Genomic DNA, 19995 nt, shown 5'->3' on the forward strand with positions numbered 1-19995 from the left:
TCTTGTAGGGAGTGGACCTGAAGAGCAAGAGGACCTCCTATCATTGAATTTCTTCAACAACATAATGGTTGAACACAAATTCAAAACCAACACTAGGGTCGGGTGAGCGGGCGTAGGGAAGGGCAGTGGGATATATCTCCGCTTTTTTTTCACTTCTTCGTTAGTTTAGGGGTTTTTCTTTTTTCTCTTTTTCGAAATTCTTTCTTTTCTTTTTCCTTTCTTCTTCCTTTCCCTTCTTTCCTTTTTTCTTCTTTCCGATTTACTTATCAGTTTATAAAATGTTAAAACTGAAGCTGTACGAAAATTGTATAATTGTTATGCCGATTACTTTCTCCTTGTACAATTGCTTCTAATAAAATTAATATTTTTTAAAAAGAAGAGCGAGTCCAACCAGCTTCAGAATCGCACCACTCTGCAAAACATCATCAATATTCTCATCAACACCTTCATCAACACTCTCCAATGTCAATTTGCATCCCCTCCCCTCCTCTCTCTCCTACCACCCCCCGCCCCTCTGCCACCCTACTCACCCAACCTCCCTGTGATGGTTGATTAATTTCAATTAACTCCTGCATTCCCTCTCTCCCCCTCTTCCCCATCCTGGTCCAACCTGTTCCACTGGTCGCATTCTTGTACCCCTCTTGTAATCACACCTTCCCCAGCCATATATGGGCCATTGTGGGCTCCACCCTTCCTGAGGTCATCTGTTGCCGGCCCTGATTTGTTCTGGCCTTTTCTCTCCTCCAGTATCAGGCAGCATCTGTGAAGGAAGTGGATAGGCATGTTATGGGTTGGGTCCCTTCAGGCTGATTGAAGTTGTTTACCTCAGTTTAGCTTCGTTTAGTTTAGAGATAGAGCGTGGAAACACCGACTCCGCACTGACCATCGATCCCCTGTCCACTCGTTGTATCCTACACACTAGGGACAATTTACAGATGCCAATCAACCTACAAACCTGCATGTCTTGGGAATGTGTGAGAAAACCGGAGCACCTGGAGAAAACCAACACGGTCACAGGGAGAGTGTGCAAACTCCACACAGGCAGCACCCGTAGCCAGCATTGAAACCGGGACACTGGCGCTGTAAGGCAGCAACTCTACCGCTGCACCATCGCACCACCCTAAAGTAGGGGAGGAGAAAGCTAGAAAAGAGATGTGGAGGTGGGATAAAGCCTGGTGAGTGATAGGTGGATACAGTTGAGGGTGGTTTTGTTGGCGGTTGGGTGAATTAACTAACAAAGGAGACAAAATGGTGTCAGATTAAGCACAGCTTAGTTAGAGTAAGAAATGCTGCTTTTACTTTAGTTTAGTTTAGAGATAGTGTGGAAACAGGCCCTTTGGCCCACAGAGTCCGCACCGACCAACAATTACCAATCCACTGGTTCCATCCTACAAACATAGGGACAATTTTACTGAAGCCAATTAACCTACAAACTTGCACGTCTTTGGAGTGTGGGAGGAAACCGGCGCATCCGGAGAAAACCCATGGGGTCGCGGGGAGAACGTGCAAACTCGGTACATACAGCACCCGTAGTTAGGATTGAACCTGGGTCTCTGGCGCTGTGAGGCAGCAACTCTACCACCGTGCCACTCCGATAACACACAACGAAAAAGCTTTACACTGTACCTCGGTACACGTGACAATAATAACAAACAAAACTGAAATGGTTATACGGTTGTGCCGTTCGGTTCAAGCACTGAACCACACAGTGGGCGGCACGGTGGAGTAGCAGTGGAGTTGCTGCCTTACAGCACCAGAGACACGGGTTCGATCCTGACTACGGGTGCTGCCTGTACAGAGTTTGTATGTTCTCCCCGTGGCCGCGTGAGTTTTCTTCGAAAACTTCGGTTTCCTCCCACACTCCAAAGACGTACAGGTTTATAGGTTAATTGGCTTGGTGTAAATGTAAAATTGTCCCTGGTGTATGTTAATGTGCAGGTATCGTGGGTCAGTATGGACTCGGTAGGCTGAAGGGCCTGTTTCCATGCTGTATCTCCAATCTAAACCAAATTTGCGAACAGGCTGTGTTTTATAACAGACCATTGCCTAAAAGAAAAATTCCAAATTTCCTGTCATCGTTTTGTCATTAATGCTAAAAATTGATAGATTGAAATGGACCAAAATAATTGACCTTTGTGGTGACATGATACATGACTGGATTTCTTAACAAAGTACTTCATAAACAGAAATGTCAGGGAAGTCTCAGTGGAGAAGAGCTTTGAGAAAATCACCTATTCTTCCCAAGCATTGCTACACTGACCACAAGCCAATTATTCATTTACAATTTCCTAAAATATGATACTTTTGGAGTTGAAAGTTAATTGAAATGCTGCAGAGATTTGTGAATGTCCTCTGTCTAATGCAGATACTAGTCACCTGAATGTAAACCTACTGTAGATTAGATTTTTAAGTGGATAATGAATCCTTCTGATTTTATAAGCAAGCTTGTGTTATTTTACAAAGTACACTTCTGAAATGGATCCAAGGTTGATGAATTAATATTCTAAAATAGCATGATGTGCTTATGTTGGTTGAAAACTACACTTGTCTGCTTGGTCCACAACCTTTGATGAAGATATGTCCAGAGGACTGAGGTTTAAGGTGAAGGGAAGAAGATTTAATAGGAATCTGAGGGGTAACTTTTTCACACAAAGGGTGGTGGGTGTTTGGAACAAGTTGCCGGAGGAGGTAGTTGAGGCTGGGACTATTCCAACGTTTAAGAAACAGTTAGACAGGCTAGGACAGGTTTGGAGGGATATGGGCCAAATGCAGGCAGGTGGGACTAGTGTAGCTTGGACATGTTGGCCGGTGTGGGCAAGTTGGGCTGAAGGGACGATTTTCACACTGTATCACTCTATGACTATGACTCTATGATGGACACAAAAAGCTGGAATAACTAACGGGTCAGACAGCATCTCTGGAGAAAAGGAATAGATGATATTTCGAGTCAAGACCCTTCTTCACAATGAAAATAAGGCTCTTGAGCACTGCAACACTAATCTCAACTATGTCTTTAGTTGCACTAAGGACTGTGTTTTTTGAACCAGTATTGTGGTTATTAATTTATTGATTTTTAAAATTATATATTACTTGTGTGTATTGTGTTTACAGGCCTGTTAAGATGCTGCAGGTAAGAATTTAATTGTTCTGTTGTCGAGTTCATATGGCAAACACTCTTTCTTGACCCTTGACCCATCTCTGGCAACGGTCCCCAAGTGCCTGAAAACAGCCACCATAGTGCCGGTGCCGAAAAAGTCCAAAATCACCAACCTCAACGGTTGCCCTGACTCCAATCCCTATGAAGTGCTTCGAAAGGCTGGTCCTCTCCCATATTAAATCCAGCATCCCTGCCTCACTGGACTCCCATCAATTTGCATACAGGGCAAATAGATCGACAGAGGATGCCATCTCTCTGGCCCTTCACACTGTCTTGACTCACCTGGACAGACAGGGCACGTATGTGAGGATGCTCTTCATTGACTATAGCTCTGCATTCAATACGGTCACCCCCACCAAGCTCACCACCAAACTCCACCAGCTAGGCCTCAGCTCACCGATATGCGCTTGGATCCTGAACTTTCTCACGGAGCGACCGCAGGCAGTGAGACTGGGCCCGCACCTGTCCTCCACCATCAGCCTGTGCACCGGCACACCACAGGGTTGTGTACTAAGCCCCATGCTCTACTCCCTCTTCACTCACGACTGTGTCCCTGCATTCGACACCAACACCATCGTGAAGTTTGCAGACGACACAACAGTGATTGGGCTGATCACCAACGGTGATGAAACAAACTACAGAGCGGAGGTGCAGAACCTGGCGGACTGGTGCGCCAATAACAACTTGGCACTAAACACCTCCAAGACCAAGGAGCTGATTATTGACTTCAGGAGGTCCCATTCTGGAGAATACGCCCCAATCTCCATTTACGGGGAAAGTGTGGAGAGAGTGTCCAGCTTTAAGTTTCTGGGCACTCACATTTCAGAAGACCTCACATGGTCCACAAACACCGCCGCGCTGGTCAATAAGGCACAGCAACGACTGTTCTTCCTGAGGACATTAAAAAAGACTGGTCTGCCCCAACAGCTGCTGACAACGTTCTACCGCTGCACCACAGAGAGCATACTAAGTATGGCATCTCTGTGTGGTATCTCAGCTGCACGGAGGCGGAGAGGAGAGCTCTTCAGCGCGTCGTCAACAGAGCGCAGCGGATCATCGGGACAGAGCTACCAGCCTTGGAGGGCATCTACCACACGCGGTGCCTCAGGAAGGACCTCAGCATCCATAAGGACTCATCACACCCCTGCCACGGTCTGTTTCAACTACTTCCCTCCGGCAGACGTTACAAGGCCTTCTACGCCCGAACCTCTAGACTCAGGAACAGATTTATCCCAAGAGCTATAGCGGCTCTGAACCGGCCCTAATGAGTGCCCCCCCACCCACCCCCTTTGGACAGTCTCCCTCAGATGGTCACGTCAATCAATTCAGCTTGCTTATTTATGTATTGTATTTATTTACCTTTCTTGTACATCAGTGGAGCTGCACACTAAATCTCGTTGCACTGACGTGCAATGACAATAAAAGATATATTATTATTATTATTATTATTATTGTTATGAAGGCCCGAAACATTGCCTATCTCCTTCTCTCCATAGATGCTGCTGCACCCGCTGAGTTTCTCCAGCATTTTTGTCTACCTTTGACTTTCTTGAATCTTGAATAACACTAACAGGAATCATGCAGTTCCTCCCTCCAGGCCAGCATGTTGAACAACCCCTTATTCAGTCTCTGAACCATTAACTTGTGCTTTTCAGTTTCAAAGGACAGTGACAGGAATAATATTTACTTATTGGGTTGTAAATGTCCTCGGTTTAAGTGGAGCGCATGCAGAGAAGGTGTGAAGCAATAGGAATTGTTGAGGATCATTTAATTACTGACAGTAACTGGGGGTTCCGCATGAGGCTATGTATTCATGTATATCCATATATATTGCTACAAATCCAAAATTACTGCCAGCTTCATGACATATTGCTGATCAATAGTCTATAGGAGATGTGTGGGGAAAGCTCTTGTACACAGAGTGAAGGGGGTGACAGGAATGTGCTGCCAGGGGTGGTGGTGGAGGCAGATACGGTAAAGTCGCTGAAGAGGCTTTTGGACAGGCACATGGATATGCAGGGAACAGTGAGATACGGATCACATCCAGGCAGAGGAGATTAGTTTGGCTTGACAGCATGTTCAGAATGGACAGTGTGGGCTGAAGGGTCTGTCCCTGCTATATTGTTCTTTGTTCTAATGCTGTTAGCCCAGCTACAAAGATAGGGACAATGGGAAGAGGTAGAGGGTGCTGAACCTGAGGACAGGTGTTTGAGAATGCAATGTATGCAGGTGTTAGATTTGAGGTGAACAAGAAGAGGCAATCAGAAAAGAAAAGAAGAAAAGAGAAAAAAAACAAGAAAGGCCAAAGAAAAGAAGAAGAATTGAAGAATAACAAAAGAAGAAACGTAGAAACATGGAAACATAGAAAATAGGTGCAAGAATAGGCCATTTGGCTTTTTGAGCCAGCACCGCCATTCAATATGATCATGGCTGATCATCCAAAATCAGTACCCCCTTCCTGCTTTCTCCCCATATCCCTTGATTCCGTTAGCCCTAAGAGCTATATCCAACTCTCTCCTGAGAGAAGAAAGAAGCTTTATCTGTTTCCTAACGTGCGCCATTTTACTTCACATTTAGGGAAAGGAAGATTGTACTGGCATCAAAATTCATGAATTTGATCTTTGATCTGATGTTGCCATTCTGATTCTGCTGTGCCTGGTGGGCAATTGTTGTTTTGGGGCATGTTCCTTTGCAGTGCTCACACCAAGAATGAGAGGAATGCCGGATTAGATCAAAGGACCACTGATAAATTTGATATCCCTCCGGTTTGAAGACTTCTGAGAAATCTGACTGTGTGTGTATGCACAGCGATTTCTACCTGCCCGCTAGCCTGGATCAATGGCCAGCAGTCCCTACTGTTGACCAATAATGTGTTATTCATAAACATATTTTTGCTTTGGTAGCTAAATAATTCATTTTTCAAAGAAGAGGAATGAATTGAATAGTTTGCTAAAAAAAACAGCGCGTGGGATCTCTGGATGTATAATTAGAGGCAAAGATGGCAAGATTAGGGAACCGTGGATGATAAAAGCTATTGAAAGCTTGCTTAAAATTTTAAAATTTGCCTGAAAAATAAAACATATGGCAAGTACAGCTATCTGTAGTCAAGAAAATCTCTTGAGGAATCTACAGTGTGCAGGAGTGAACTTAAGAAAGAGACTAGGAGGGTAAAAAAGAATGAATGAATGAATACTTTATTGTCACATGTGTCAAGAAACACCGTGAAATTATTTTGCTTGCCATCCCAAGGTATGCAAATAGATGTACACAATGTACCCCCACACAACGTCTGCCTTTGTTCTCCCCGCTTCCCTCTCCCCCTCGTGGCCCTTGTGGCTTAAGGGATCAGGGGGTATGGAGAGAAGGCAGGTACAGGGTACTGAGTTGGATGATCAGACATGATCATATTGAATGGCGGTGCAGGCTCGAAGGGCCAAATGGCCTACTCCTGCACCTATTTTCTATGTTTCTATGTTTCACTCATGGCGGTCCCTCCATTCCAGGTCCTCCATTGTTCTTCTCCGTCCCTCACGGTGAAGAAGGAGGTAAACAGAGAGGTCAAGCAGGACCATAAAAATTGCCAAGCTGAAATACAAGAACAAAGTGGAGCAGACCTTTGGAAAAGGGAACCTCCGTGCGGCTTGGCAGGGCCTTAAGAACATGGCAGCAGTGAACTCTGTCTCTACCAGCCGCAAGACCATTCAGGTAGCAGGAAGCAGCTTCACTTCACTCCCGAATGATCTCAACTCCTTCTACACCAGATTTGAAAAGGACAACAGCACCCAGCTAGAATCAATCGTCTCCACACTCAGACCTGATGACTTCGGCCTCAACATCAACACATCAGAGGTGGTGAGAGCCCTCAAATGGACTAAAAAGAACACAGCTCCAGGGCCAGACAACATCTGTGGGCGGACCCTATGGCACTGTGCTGAGCAGCTGGGAGGTGTGTTCCAGCATCTGTTCCAGGGCTCTTTGACCAGCAGCACAGTCCCCGCGATGTGGAAAAACTCAACAGTGATTCCCATCCCCAAGAAGGGCACCACCAAGGTCCTGAATGACCTTAGACCGGTGGCTCTCACCTCCCTGGTCATGAAGGCCATGGAGAGGATCATCAAGGAGCACATCACCAAGGCAACTGGCTCGATGATGGGTCCATTGCAGTTTGCTTACCAGGCTGGTAGGGGTGTCGATGACGCAAAAATATTCATCTTAAACACCATCCATAAGCATCTGGAAATCCCCCAAGGCCACAGCCAGACTTCTGTTTGCAGACTTCTCATCAGCATTCAACACCATGCAGCCACATATTTTGGCTGAGAAGCTCATCACCCGTTTCCACCTCAACCACCAACTCACTTTGTGGATTATAGACTTCCTCACCAACAGATCACAGCACAAGGTGAACCACACCTTGTCCGACACCCTCTTCACCTTCACTGGCTCTCCACAAGGCTGTGTCCTCTCCCCACTTCTCTTCATTCTCTACACTGATGACTGCAGATCCACCCAGCCAAACTGCCACTTTGTAAAATTTGCTGATGACACACTCTGCTTCCCAGCCATACACAACATCACAGCTCAGCCCTGCAGGACTTTATAGTATGGTGTGAAAAGTCTTGTCTTGAGCTAAATATAAGCAAAACCAAGGACATGATTATGACCTTTTCCCCCCAACAGAGACAGATGGCTGAGGCAGCCACCACTATCATCCAGCAGGAGCCAGTGGAGATAGTGGAGGTATACAAATACCTGGGAACAGCCTTCGACAACCTGCTAAGGTGTTCCTCTAACACAGAGGAAATCCTTAGAAAGTGCCATCAGAGACAGTACCTACTCAGGAAGCTGAAGTCATTTGGGATTAATAAAGACATTCTCACCACATTCTACTACGCATTCATTGAAAATGTAATAACCTTCTCTTTCACTAGCTGGTTCCACTCCATCACCCTGCAAAACACAAACCGCCTGTTGAATGTGGTCAAGGTCTGCTCAAAAATCATTGAGCTGCCCGTCCGAACTCTCACTGCCGTATGCGGCCAACAGTCTGTAAAGTTAACACGCAGGATTCTTCAGGACCCCCCTCACATCCTGTTTCCTGAGTTTGAGTGGCTCCCCTCAGGACGCAGACTCCGCTGTCCGGGTTGCCGGACACAGAGGAGGAAGGCAACCTTCATCCCCAGGGCTGTCCAGCTTCTTAATGCTGATCACTGACTCATGAACATATGAAATGAAATAATAACCTTCTATATGCACTTTTTAATTGAAGCACTAAGGAAGCACTTTAAAACTATTACTATGTGTTGAATGTTGATGTGCGGTGTGTGTTGTGTGATTGTGTAGTGTGTCTGTGAAATGCGTGTGTTGGTTGATTGTGCAGTATGTCTGTGAAATGCGTGTGTTGTGTGATTGTGCAGGATGCGTGCTGCTTATGTTTGTTGATTGTGTCCCTCTTTTAAAAAAAAGCTACTGTAATGCGCCCTTTTAAATTGCCCCTCGGGGACGAATAAAGTGCTTTGAAATTGAAATTGAAATTGAAATTGACCCCCCACGCCGGGTCCTCCATTGCCATGAAATATCCTTGGGAAGTAGTATTAGGTACGATTCGAAAACATTCCATAAAGACATGAGGAGCAAAAAGGTAACAGGGACAGGATAGGTCCATTTAGAGACCAGAGGGGTCGTCTATTTCTGGAGCATAAGGGATGTGGGCAAGGTCTTAAATGAATAGGAGGTTGTGTGCCGCTGAAGGTCTCTGGAAGTCTCGGCCCTTGCACGGCCAAACGCAACACCTGGCGGTACGTGGCTTCTGGGGGGAGTCCGCAGAGATGGTCCCCAATGGACAACTCAGGACCCGGAGGATCACGGCCTGCAGGAAGAAGTCGCTGAGCCGGTCCCCTGCCCGCTGGACCCGGCCGACCGGCGGCCTGGGATGGAGAACCCCCCCTTGCCGGACCCTGCTCATCCCCCCGAGGAGCAGAGACCAGAAGGATGGAGCAAGGTGATGGCGGACGCGACGGGCGATGAGAGAGGCCGGTAGGAGAGGGGAGGGAACCGAGGTCTGGCCTACTGCGCCCTCGAGGTCGGCTGCGGGAGCCCCCCCCTCGGGAACAAAGGTGGACGGGCGAGGAGAGGGACGTGGTGTCCAAGGAAGGCGATGGCTGGAGGCCCCACAACAGCCTGGGACTTGCCTGGAACAGGCACCGCTCATAAGAACTGATGCGTGGACTTTTAAAATGTGGGTTCAGTATACTATTTTTGTACATTTGCTAATTGAGGATCGGGGGTACGACGATACTCTACTGGACTGTTTGTGAGAATGCCAACTTCAGGTGCTGACCATGTGGAGTTTGCACATTCTCCCTCTGATCACATGGGCTTCCTCCAGGTGCTCCAACTTCCTCCACATCACCTAAAACATGCGGGTTTGTAGGTTCATTGCCCTCTGCAAAACTGCTCCGAATGTGCAGGGAGAAAGTGGGATACAGTAGAGCTCGTGTGAATGGGCGATCAATGGTCAGCATGGACTCAGTTGGCCGAAGGGCCTGTTTCCTTGCTGTATCTCGTACCGTAAGGAGAGAGAGAAGGGGGCTCGACGACTGCCAACCACCGCCAGTCTCCACTGCCCACGTTGCACCAAGGTGTGTGGATCGCAGATCGGCCTCTACAGACATCTGCAGATCCACAAGTAGACAACCCTATGGAGAGGAGAGGACAGTCATACTCGTTTCGAGGGACCGCCGATGATCTCTAAACTAAAACCAATTTAAACATCCTACAGTATATTTGCCACTCTCTTTTCTGTTGCCCATTCATATCATTGAATAGTGAAACTTTGGTAAAAGTATTTGAATTAAACTTGCCAATAATTCCTTCGAGACCCTTCTCTTTCCCCCCCCCCCCCTCCTTTTCCCTCTCCCTTCTACCCAACTTATTCATTCCCCCACCTCGACGTTTCTATATATTTTTTTTAAAACGTTGTACACTGTGTATATTGTATAGTATACCTGACCAATGCAAAACTAGTTCACCAGGTGTTAGTTACTGGGAATGGTTCCTATTAGGTGACTGTTTGTGTACTTCTTGAAATGCAAAGTGTGCTGATAGAACCCGTGGGTGAGCAGAGTTACAGCTGGATGCATATTCAGCTCAGCAACTGTTTGGTGCTGCCTTTGGGTCACGGAGAAACCGCAGGAGCTGACTCTCTCCTGTAGGAGGCAGTGGCGCGCATCCTTCACAGCCCCAACACTGTGAGAGCGCATTGTTCACCCTCTCAAGGGTTATTTCGCCTGGTGTTATTCTCCTTTCGTTTCTGCAGTGATCCGGCTCTTCCTCCCCGGCATCTAACAACGGGCCCTGAGGGGGAAGGAAGGAAACGTCAACAAACTGGGCTTTCCAGTCACTTTGCTGAAAGGTTAGAGAGAGGGAGGGAGGGAGGGAGGGAGAGAGAGGAGGAGAGGGCCGGAGGGACAGGGAGGGACGAGCGGAGGGCACGAGGAGGGAGAGGGAGGGGGAGGGAGAGGGAGGGAGGGAGGGAGAGGGAGGGAGGGAGAGAGAGGGAGGGAGAGGGAGAGAGGGAGGGAGAGAGAGAGGGAGGGAGGGAGAGAGAGAGTTAATAGATATAAAGGGAGGGGAAGAGTTAAGTGTCACGAGCAATACTGATCAACCATGGAGAGCTGAAGGGAACGGGAGGACACATTTAACACGGCTCTGGGACTGAGAGCTACAAGAGGCAGTGAACAGGGCGAAACGTAAAGAATACAAGCTGATGGTCACCGCAGCCCGGTGGGAAAGTTTACACACTGCCAGAAGGGTGTGATTTCTCCAAGCCAGAACATGCATCTTTAAGTGCAAACTTAAAACATCACTTTAGTTCCTTTTTTTGTTGTTGTTGGTGCTGAAATTTAATTCTTCGGCCCGGATTGCTGTTATTTGGAGATTTCTCTCCTCCCTTCCAACGCAAGCGGGAGGCTCAGAGAGAGAGGGGCAGGAGAACGAGGGCGAAGTTTGCCAACGCAGTGGACTAATCCGAAGGACATACTTTCTGCTCAATTCCCCACCGGTTAGTCTCGCTTTGTACCGAACATGTGCAGTATATTTTTGGGCGTTATTTAATGTAGTTTTGTGTTTTAGCTTCTATTTTGTGTGTGTGTGTGTGTGTGTTTAAGACAAGACACAACGCTGTATAGCGTGGCTTTGCTGCTTCAAATGTGGTTACAGAGCGTGAAGCTGAGACGTTTCTGTGGCTCCACCTGGAGTGGGGGTTTTTTTCTGTGTGAGCTAAGCTGCTTTGTAGGTGTAGTATGTTGCACAGAGGGACAGACGCAAGGCGCTGCCGCTTCAGATCGCACACACGAGGCAAGTCCAGCAGCTTAAGTGAAGCAAGGATAACCGAGGCAGGTATTTACATCTCCCCGGACATGTGCACACTGATAAGTATTTCATAAACATCGGTAATTTGTCAGGTCTGTGCTTTTTGTATAAGCGGATGAATGAGAAGTATTTAAGTTGTCCATCTATGTTATGCATGCTTCATGTAATGTTCACAGGTAATGTTTTAAAATACTTCTTTAAATGTGAAATGCATATCTAAATGTAAAGTCTCTTTATATATCCCTCTCGTGTGCATGTATATACAAAATGTGTGTGCGTGTTATATATAACACATCTTTAAATATGGTGCCTATGTGTATACCTGTGTGGGTATATGGTGTGTGTGTGTGTGTATATGCTATGTATACATACACACAGATATACCTTGAGGTTATAAGAGTCAGGACCTGCTCTGCTAGGCAGAGGAGAGTGTTGGTAGAGGGAAATTGGCTGACCCGAAATGTCACCCATTCCTTCTATCCAGAGATGCTGCCTGTACCACTGAGTTACTCCAGCACTTTGTGTCTTATCACACACATATATGTATAAATAATACCCCTTTAAATATGAAATATGGGTATATATATATGTGTGTGTGTGTGTGTGTGCGCACACACACACACCACTGACTACATTCATTCAGCATCAATGGGGAGGCCACATAATTCCCAACACCAGTCTCCTGAAAAGGCCATTCTATTCCAAGCTCAGCTGTACTTCAAGACCACCACTTGGCCAAGGATGTACATGCCTCACTGCTTTGAGATTTCCTGGCTCGGGCCTACCCAAAACAGCGAAAGAGTATTTAGGTTGACATTGAAAACTCCAGCACTTCCCTCAGTGTTAACAGGGGTGGGAACACCCCACCTCCATCCATCCACCTAACCCATCTCCCACCCCACAGAGTCTTTGGGTAACTCGTTGGCCTCAAAACTCACTGCTGCAGTGGATGTCTGAAGAAGGGGCCCAACTCGAAGCCTCATTTGTTCATTCCATCCCCAGATACTGCCTGACCCCCTAAGTTCCTCCAGCACTTTGTGCTTTGGTGGAGTGGAAGCAAATTATTCCTGACCTCAAGGGACCGCCTAAGAAGAAGATGATACTTCTGTGTTTCATTTAACCCTGTGCAGCATTTAAGTTCTTGGCTCATGTTACTTGGATGATCAATGTATAAAAGCGGCTGAAATATCGACTGTCACTTTGTCTCCATAGATGCTGCTTGAACCCCTGAGCTTTTCCAGCACTTTGTTTTTATTTAATTCCATATTCCAGCATCTGCAGTCTCTTGTGCCTCTATTGTGTAAAACATACTTTCCTATTTAGATATTTGTGTGTGTAACATATTTGGAAAATTGGTGCGAGCTCTTTCTGTTCGTAGTGGGAACTGCACACATTGTAAAACATTTTTTTTTAAATAAAGAAGGGTGAATAGGGAAAAGACACACAAATTTTGACCCAGAATAGGAGAGTCAAGAACTATAGGTTTATGTTCAAGAAGGAACTGTAGGTGCTGGAAAATTGAAGGTAGACAAAAGTGCTGGAGAAACTCAGCGGGTGCAGCAGCATCGATGGAACGAAGGAAATGGGCAACATTTCGGGCCGAAACGTTGCCTATTTCCTTCATTCCATAGATGCTGCCGCACCCGCTGAGTTTCTCCAGCACTTTTGTCAACCATAGGTTCATGGTGAGAAGGGAAAGATTTAATAGGAATCTGAGAGCCAACTTTTTCCACACAGACAGGGTGGTGGGTGTATGGAATCAGCTGCCAGAAGAGGTAGTTGAGGCAAGCACTATAACAACATTTAAAAGACATTAGGACAGGCAGATGGGCAGGAAAGGTTTAGAGGGATATGGGCCAAATGCAGGCAGGTGGACTAGTGTAAATAGGCTGTGCATAATTCTAGTTTGATTTTACCGGATTGTATGCAAAACAAAGAATTTCACTGTACCTAAGTACTTGTGACAATAAAGTATCATCATCACCACCTTGGTCAGCATGGGTGAGTTAGGCTGAAGGTCCTGTTACTGTGACGTACGGCACTATGACAAAAATACTGGAAACACTCCACAGGCCAAACGGTGTCTACGTGGTGAGAAGATAGACACAAAAAGCTGGAGTAACTCGGTGGGTCTGACAGTGGGCATTTTTGGAGAAAAGGAATAGGTGACGTTTTGGGTTGAGACCCTTCTTCAGACAGTACTGTTTCTTACAGTACTAACACTCCAGGTCAATGGCCTTGCATTGGACTTGATCCACGATTCACTTAAAATGTTCCACTGCACTGTGCTTTATTTTGCTTGGCAGTCAGGAATGTTGTCTCTGACGCTTTTTGACTGCTCGGGAAGGGAGTTGCTGACATTGGCTGGCAATAGCACCTGATGTTCAATGATGTAAACAGTGGCACTAAAGAGGAGGCAAAATTCTTTACTCAGTTAAAAAACGGAGTGGGCACCTGAAGTTGTATAGTCGGACATTATACATTTAAGATTCCTGTACAATTTAATGGGTTATACAACATTCTCTTTTGTTGAGAAAGGTAGCATTGTGGTGCTTGGCATTGAATGGGATTTCAAACCCAAACTCAAGACTTTTTTTTGGTGTAGGAAGGAACTGCAGATGTTTAAACCACAGATGGACACAAAAAAGCTGCAGTTACTCAGTGGCTCAGAGAGCATCTCTGGAGAAAAGGAATAGGTGACGTTTCAGGTCGAGACCCTTCTTCAGAAACGTCACCTATTCCTTTTCTCCAGAGATGCTGCCTGAGCTGTTGCGTTACTCCAGCTTTTAGTGTCTATTTTTAGGACTTTTTTTTCTCTTTTCCTTTCCTGTTGTAATATATTGAACTGTTGTAAATCTTCGTACATAAATATTTGAGAGCAAATAGTAAATGGCGATAAATGGTTCTATATTTGAAGATAGAGCACTAGATTTAATTGTTGAACAAACCACTGAATAAATGTGTTTGCAACATTATACTTCCAGCCGTTATACCTCAGATCTAATCTCGGCCATTTGGAAATAAGCGAGGGGGGTGGGGGGGCGACGATGACATCAACATGCCTTCAAAGGGAAGGAGGCAAGAGTGAAAGGAATAGAACTGTGTCCTGATGGGGTTAAATAAAGAGAAGACTCGTGTCAAACGTACACAATGGCCTGGATCGGTTACATTGAAACTCCTGCCCCTGTGCATTTGGTTCCAGCCTGCTTTACATTTAGTCCCCCCCAGTAGGAATAGATTAAACTGGTGTTGTTGGTGATTTCTGGACGGCAGTATATGTAGTGGAGATGCTTGCTTCTTGGCCCAGAGTACTAGACAGTAGCCACCACATGGGAAGGTCTGGTGTCGACGTGCTCAAGTCTTTAATGCCTTTCATTGAGATGTTGGGGTGGGAGGGAGGCGAGGAAATTGGGGAGGGGGGGGGGGGCTAGTGAGATTCTCCGCAATCTCCCAGGAACAATCAATTATCAGCACCAATGCATTTAAAGTATTTGAACTCCTAGTAATTTGGGTAAACTCACTATGATACCATTGCTAGAAGATATTTGTGTGTGGGGGGGGGGGGTCGGGGGAGAAAGGAGGGGGTGCAAAGAGCCAACAATCACCATATTTGCAACAGTCGTCTAACTTTTGTTTCAGACAATCTTTAAATTTAAATTCCTGTACATGTCCCTACGCTGAAAGTTGACGTGTCGATGTTGAGACACAAAAATAAAAAATTCTTTAAGCTGCCAACTCAGAAACTCAGCGTTTTCGAACAAGAAATAAAAATCAGAAGATATAAAAAAAGATAAAGTAACAAGTGAACAAGAAATAAAAGTGTTCCATTTTGATCATGTTTTAATGTGTGTTTATTATGCGATTGAGAATTAGCATTTTGCAAACACCAGGAAAGGACTGGTGATTAAAATAGCCTTTTACAAACCATCTTTTAGTAAACACATTTAGAATTTCTTCCTTAAACTCCCCCGGGTAGTTATTGTATTTAAAACTAGCATGAATTCACTTATGCTGGGGCTGTAGTTTTGAATTGGATTGTACAGGGTAGGTTAAATGTCAGGGAGAGGCAAAACTCCCCGTTGAACCCCATTGCAACCAAATCTATATAGTGTTTGGAGAAGGTATTGATCTCTGATATTTCGCACATTTACTTACGCTGCAGTGTAAGTGTGTAAACTGAACGCTCTGAATATAATTTCATTCCTTTTTTTTTTGCTGCATTGCTAGTCTTTGAAAAGTGCTGGCTTGGTAACTTGTTACTGGAGAGGTTTGGTGCTTGAACGCCTACCGTTTCTTGCGTCATTGCAAGAACTGATTTTCTTGACCTTTTTCACCACAAGATGATAAATGAATCGCTCCCTCGCTGCCGACACGGCGTGTTTATACCGACAGTAGCAATGTAATGCAGTGCTGCCAAGTTCTTCAAACCTAAACTTTTAATAAGGTTTATTTTATGTGCTGCCCGTTACATTTTTTTAATATATATATATATAAACGTGGTCTTTTCTCTCTCTCTCTCTCTCTGCAGAGTAACACAAACCTTGCCTTTGAAGAACGTCCCTCAAGAGGTTAAGTGTCGGCGTTGGCTGTGAGACTAGATCGAGCCCGGCTGGTATTTTTATTTTTTTTTGAGAATAATATCATCGTGATGACTGGACTAATGCATGACATCAGCTAACCACCAGTGGTTTCCGAAGTGATCATCTTCCGAGTGCCTTCAACAAGTTTCTATACTGCCCCAGACTGACATAGCACGCACTATGCTACTGAAAGAATACAGGATCTGCATGCCCCTCACCGTGGATGAGGTGAGTGCTCTTCTGATATTCTTGATCCAGTTAGAACTTTCTCTGTGGTTTTACGATGAAACCAGAGTTCATCTTGGAAGGTGGAAATTTCAAAGCCGAAGAACATTTGCTCTTGCATTTAATGGCGTACTGAAAGTGTTTGATTGAAGTGGATTACTTAGAAATTCTGTAAACCCACACACACTACTAATTTGACTGTTTGAGAAGGAAGTGCAGATGCTGGAAAATCGAAGGTGCACAAAAATGCTGGAGAAACTCAGCGGGTGCAGCAGCATCTATGGAGCGAAGGAAATGGGCAACGTTTCGGCCCCGAAACGTTGCCTATTTCCTTCGCTCCATAGATGCTGGTGCATCCGCTGAGTTTCTCCAGCATTTTTGTGTACCTACTAATTTGTCTTTTTGGACATGGCTTCTGAAAGTTAAAGGCAAAGTCTTAGCTTTGTGCTCCTTTCAGTAACCTTCAACGCTTTTGTTTTCTGGTCCCGTGTTTGGAGGCAGCCTAGTTTTTGTGTTAGTTTGCAGGTTTGACAATTTTTCTATCTGCCTCAAATTAGTTCCCCAAGAAAGGCAAATGTGGTTCAACCTGGCCTTACCATCTTACCCCCACTCTCCAAGTTCAGCCTCGCCTGGTTGCCTTACTGGATGGGAATTAACTGGTGATATTTGTGGGATTGGCAATACTGTGGCTGGAATGGAGTGTTGTGCAGTATTATGGCTAATGGGTTGAAAAGTCTAATATCACAGGACAGAGACATGTAGAGACATTTAGACAGGGCAGAGGCGGAGAGGCATGCACGGAATGGAGGGATAATGGGCATGTGCGGACAGGTACCAATAGTTTAAATTGGCATCATAGGCAGCATAGTAATCGTGTGACGAAGAGCCTGTTTCTCTGCTATGCTGTTCTGTGTATTAATGGAGGAAGACTTTCTGTCTGTATACTTGGTTGTAGAGTCAAACAGAGCAATCGGCCCAACTTGCCCACACCGACAAACATGTCCCAGCTACACTAGTCCCACCCGCCTGCGTTCGGCCCATATCCCTCTAAACGTGTCCTATCCATGTACCTGTCTAAATGTTTCTTAAACGTTGCGATAGTCCCTGCCTCAACTACCCCCGATCTCAGTTCATTCCATACACCCACCACCCTTTGTGTGGAGAAAGTTACCCCTCAGATTCCCATTAAATCTTTCCCCCTTTGTATATCTTTCATTCATTGTTCCTTGTGTCTCCATATCACCGTCTAATCCTCTCGTTTCCCTTATCCCTAACCAGTCTGAAGAAGGGTCTCTAGCCGAAACTTCACCCATTCCTTCTCTCCAGAGATGCGGCCTGTCCCGCTGAGTTACTCCAGCTTTTTGTGTCTACCTTGTGTCCTCTGGTTCTCGATTTCCCCCACTCTCAGCGATGGACTCTGTGCGTTTACCCGATCTATGCTGTCGTGGCCTTGAATGTAAGAAAACCACTAATAAACCCAATGAGATTTGGGTAAGATTTCTTTACTTGGCTGCTGCCTAGAACTTGGGACTGTTTGATTTGAGCATAATGTAGCCAGGCAAACACAAGATTATGATGACAAGATGAAATTGAGATAAACACAAAATGCAGGAGTAACTCAGCGGGTCAGGCAGCGTCTCTGGGGGAAAAGGAATAGGTAACGTTTTGGGTCGAGACCTTTCTTCAAACTGAGTGTCGGGGGAATGGGAACCGAGAGATATAGAAGGTACATAGGACAAATAAATGAAAGATATGCAAAAAGCAACAATGATCAAGGAAAAGTGGAGCCAACAATGATCCATTGTTGGCTGTGGGGTAGGTGATATCGAGTTACACAGAAACTCAGCAGGATGACAGTGAAACTAGTATGACAACTAGGATGGGGGGTGGGATGGAGAGAGAGAGGGGATGCAAGGGTTACTTGAAGTTAGAGAAATCAAATTCATACCACTGGGTTGTAAGATACCCAAGCGGTATATACGGTGCTGTTCCTCCAATTTGCGTTTGGCCTCACTCTGACAATGGAGGAGGCCCAGGGCAGAAAGGTCAGTGTGGGAATGGGACGAAGAGTTAAATTGAGATCAGTGAAGCGACAAAGCTGGCAAAGACTAGATGGGCCGATTGGTCACCTCTGTGCTATATATCGAGGCATAATTCACAGTAATGTCCAAACATATGAAGTTCCAAATTCCCTGCGTGTAAAGTGAAAAGAGTTGTGTGGTTAATTTCGCAACCAAGAGAGATGACTAAATAGTGGTATATTTCTCTTTTTGCAATGTGTTACGTTGTGTCACAATGTCATTGAAATACAAAGTGGGCATTTTTTTGCTGAGTGTGAGGCTACAATTGTTGTGTATATGCCTGTACTTGCAGCAGCCAGAGCTTTCTCCCATCCCCCAAGCATGTTTCTACTTGAGGCAAAATGATGGCTGTGGTGTGCACCAGAGAATTATAGTTGTAAAGCATGGAAACATGCCCTTCGGCCTGACCTGTCCATGCAGACCATGATGCGCATTTAAACTAGTCTTGCGTGCATTTGACCCATTGTCCCTCTAAACCTTCACTATTCATGTGCCTGTCCAAGCACCATTTTAAAAAGTGTACCTGCCTTAACTTCTTCATCTGGCAGCTTGTGGTATAAATGTACTGCCCTCTGTAAAAGCTGTTATTCAGGACCTTTCCCAGACAGCATCTTCGATCCAACTTGTCCTATTCCGACCAAGATGCCTGTCTGTGCTGAGCTGGAGTAACTCAATGGGTCAGGAAGCATGGATATGGTGAAGAAAAATCCCGACCCAAAACGTCACCAATCCAAGTTCTCCAGGGATGTTGCCTGAGCTGCTGAGTTACTCCAGCACTCTGTGTCCATTTGACATCTCTTAGCCCACCTACACAGCTGAAAAAGATGCTGCTGTAATTCATGATAGCCTATTTCACGGTCTACGATTCCACCTATTTTACTGCCATCTTGCCTTAGACATTCTCAACCAAATCATTGATATTGTTTAGTCTATTGTCCCATGTATTGAGGTACAGTGAAAAGCTTTTTGTTGCGTGCTATACATGATTACATGATTAGAATCGAGCCATCCACAGTGTACAGGTACAGGAAATAACATATAGTACAAGATAAAATTATAAAAGGACTAGACAAGCTAGATGCAGGAAAAATGTTCCCAATGTTGGGAGAGTCCAGAACCAGGGGCCACAGTCTTAGAATAAAGGGGAAGCCATTTAAGACCGAGGTGAGAAAAATCTTTTTCACCCAGAGAGTTGTGAATTTGTGGAATTCCCTGTCACAGAGGGCAGTGGAGGCCAAGTCACTGGATGGATTTAAGAGAGAGTTAGATAGAGCTCTCGGGGCTAGTGGAATCAAGGGATATGGGGGGAAGGCAGGCACGGGTTATTGATTGGGGACGATCGATGCTGGCTCGAAGGGCCGAATGGCCTCCTCCTGCACCTATTTTCTATGTTTCTAAGAAAAAGTCAGTCCGCTAAGCAACCTCCCTCCATCACACTCTGCTTTGTACCATCAAGTCTATTATGTATCAAGTTAGCAGAGTACCCTGTCATGGGTTGGTGCTAGTTTCACTGAAGCATTGGTACATTCGGAAGCCTACGGAGTGCTCCATAAAGACTTCAGTTTGCTTGCCTTGATGC

General features: G+C 45.6%; 1 protein-coding gene across 4 annotated transcripts in view; it reads left to right on the forward strand.

The window, feature by feature from the left end:
- Positions 1–10416: 10416 nt before the first annotated feature.
- LOC116985614 (cytoplasmic phosphatidylinositol transfer protein 1-like) overlaps positions 10417–19995 on the forward strand; it is a 179142-nt gene continuing 169563 nt past the window's right edge. For 3 of the 4 annotated variants that reach the window (XR_004415311.1, XM_033040461.1, XM_033040463.1), the window contains exons 1-2: positions 10741–11219; positions 16059–16338. Coding sequence is in view for 3 of the 4 variants with exons in the window: in XM_033040461.1 (XP_032896352.1) it covers positions 16291–16338 (48 nt within the window). In the remaining variant the exon portion in view is untranslated. Of the gene's footprint in view, positions 10572–10740; positions 11220–16058; positions 16339–19995 lie in introns of those variants that run through there. The other variant, XM_033040462.1, reaches the window with a different exon arrangement.

The sequence above is a fragment of the Amblyraja radiata genome, chromosome 22, assembly GCF_010909765.2.
Source record: "Amblyraja radiata isolate CabotCenter1 chromosome 22, sAmbRad1.1.pri, whole genome shotgun sequence".
Taxonomy (NCBI): domain Eukaryota; kingdom Metazoa; phylum Chordata; class Chondrichthyes; order Rajiformes; family Rajidae; genus Amblyraja; species Amblyraja radiata.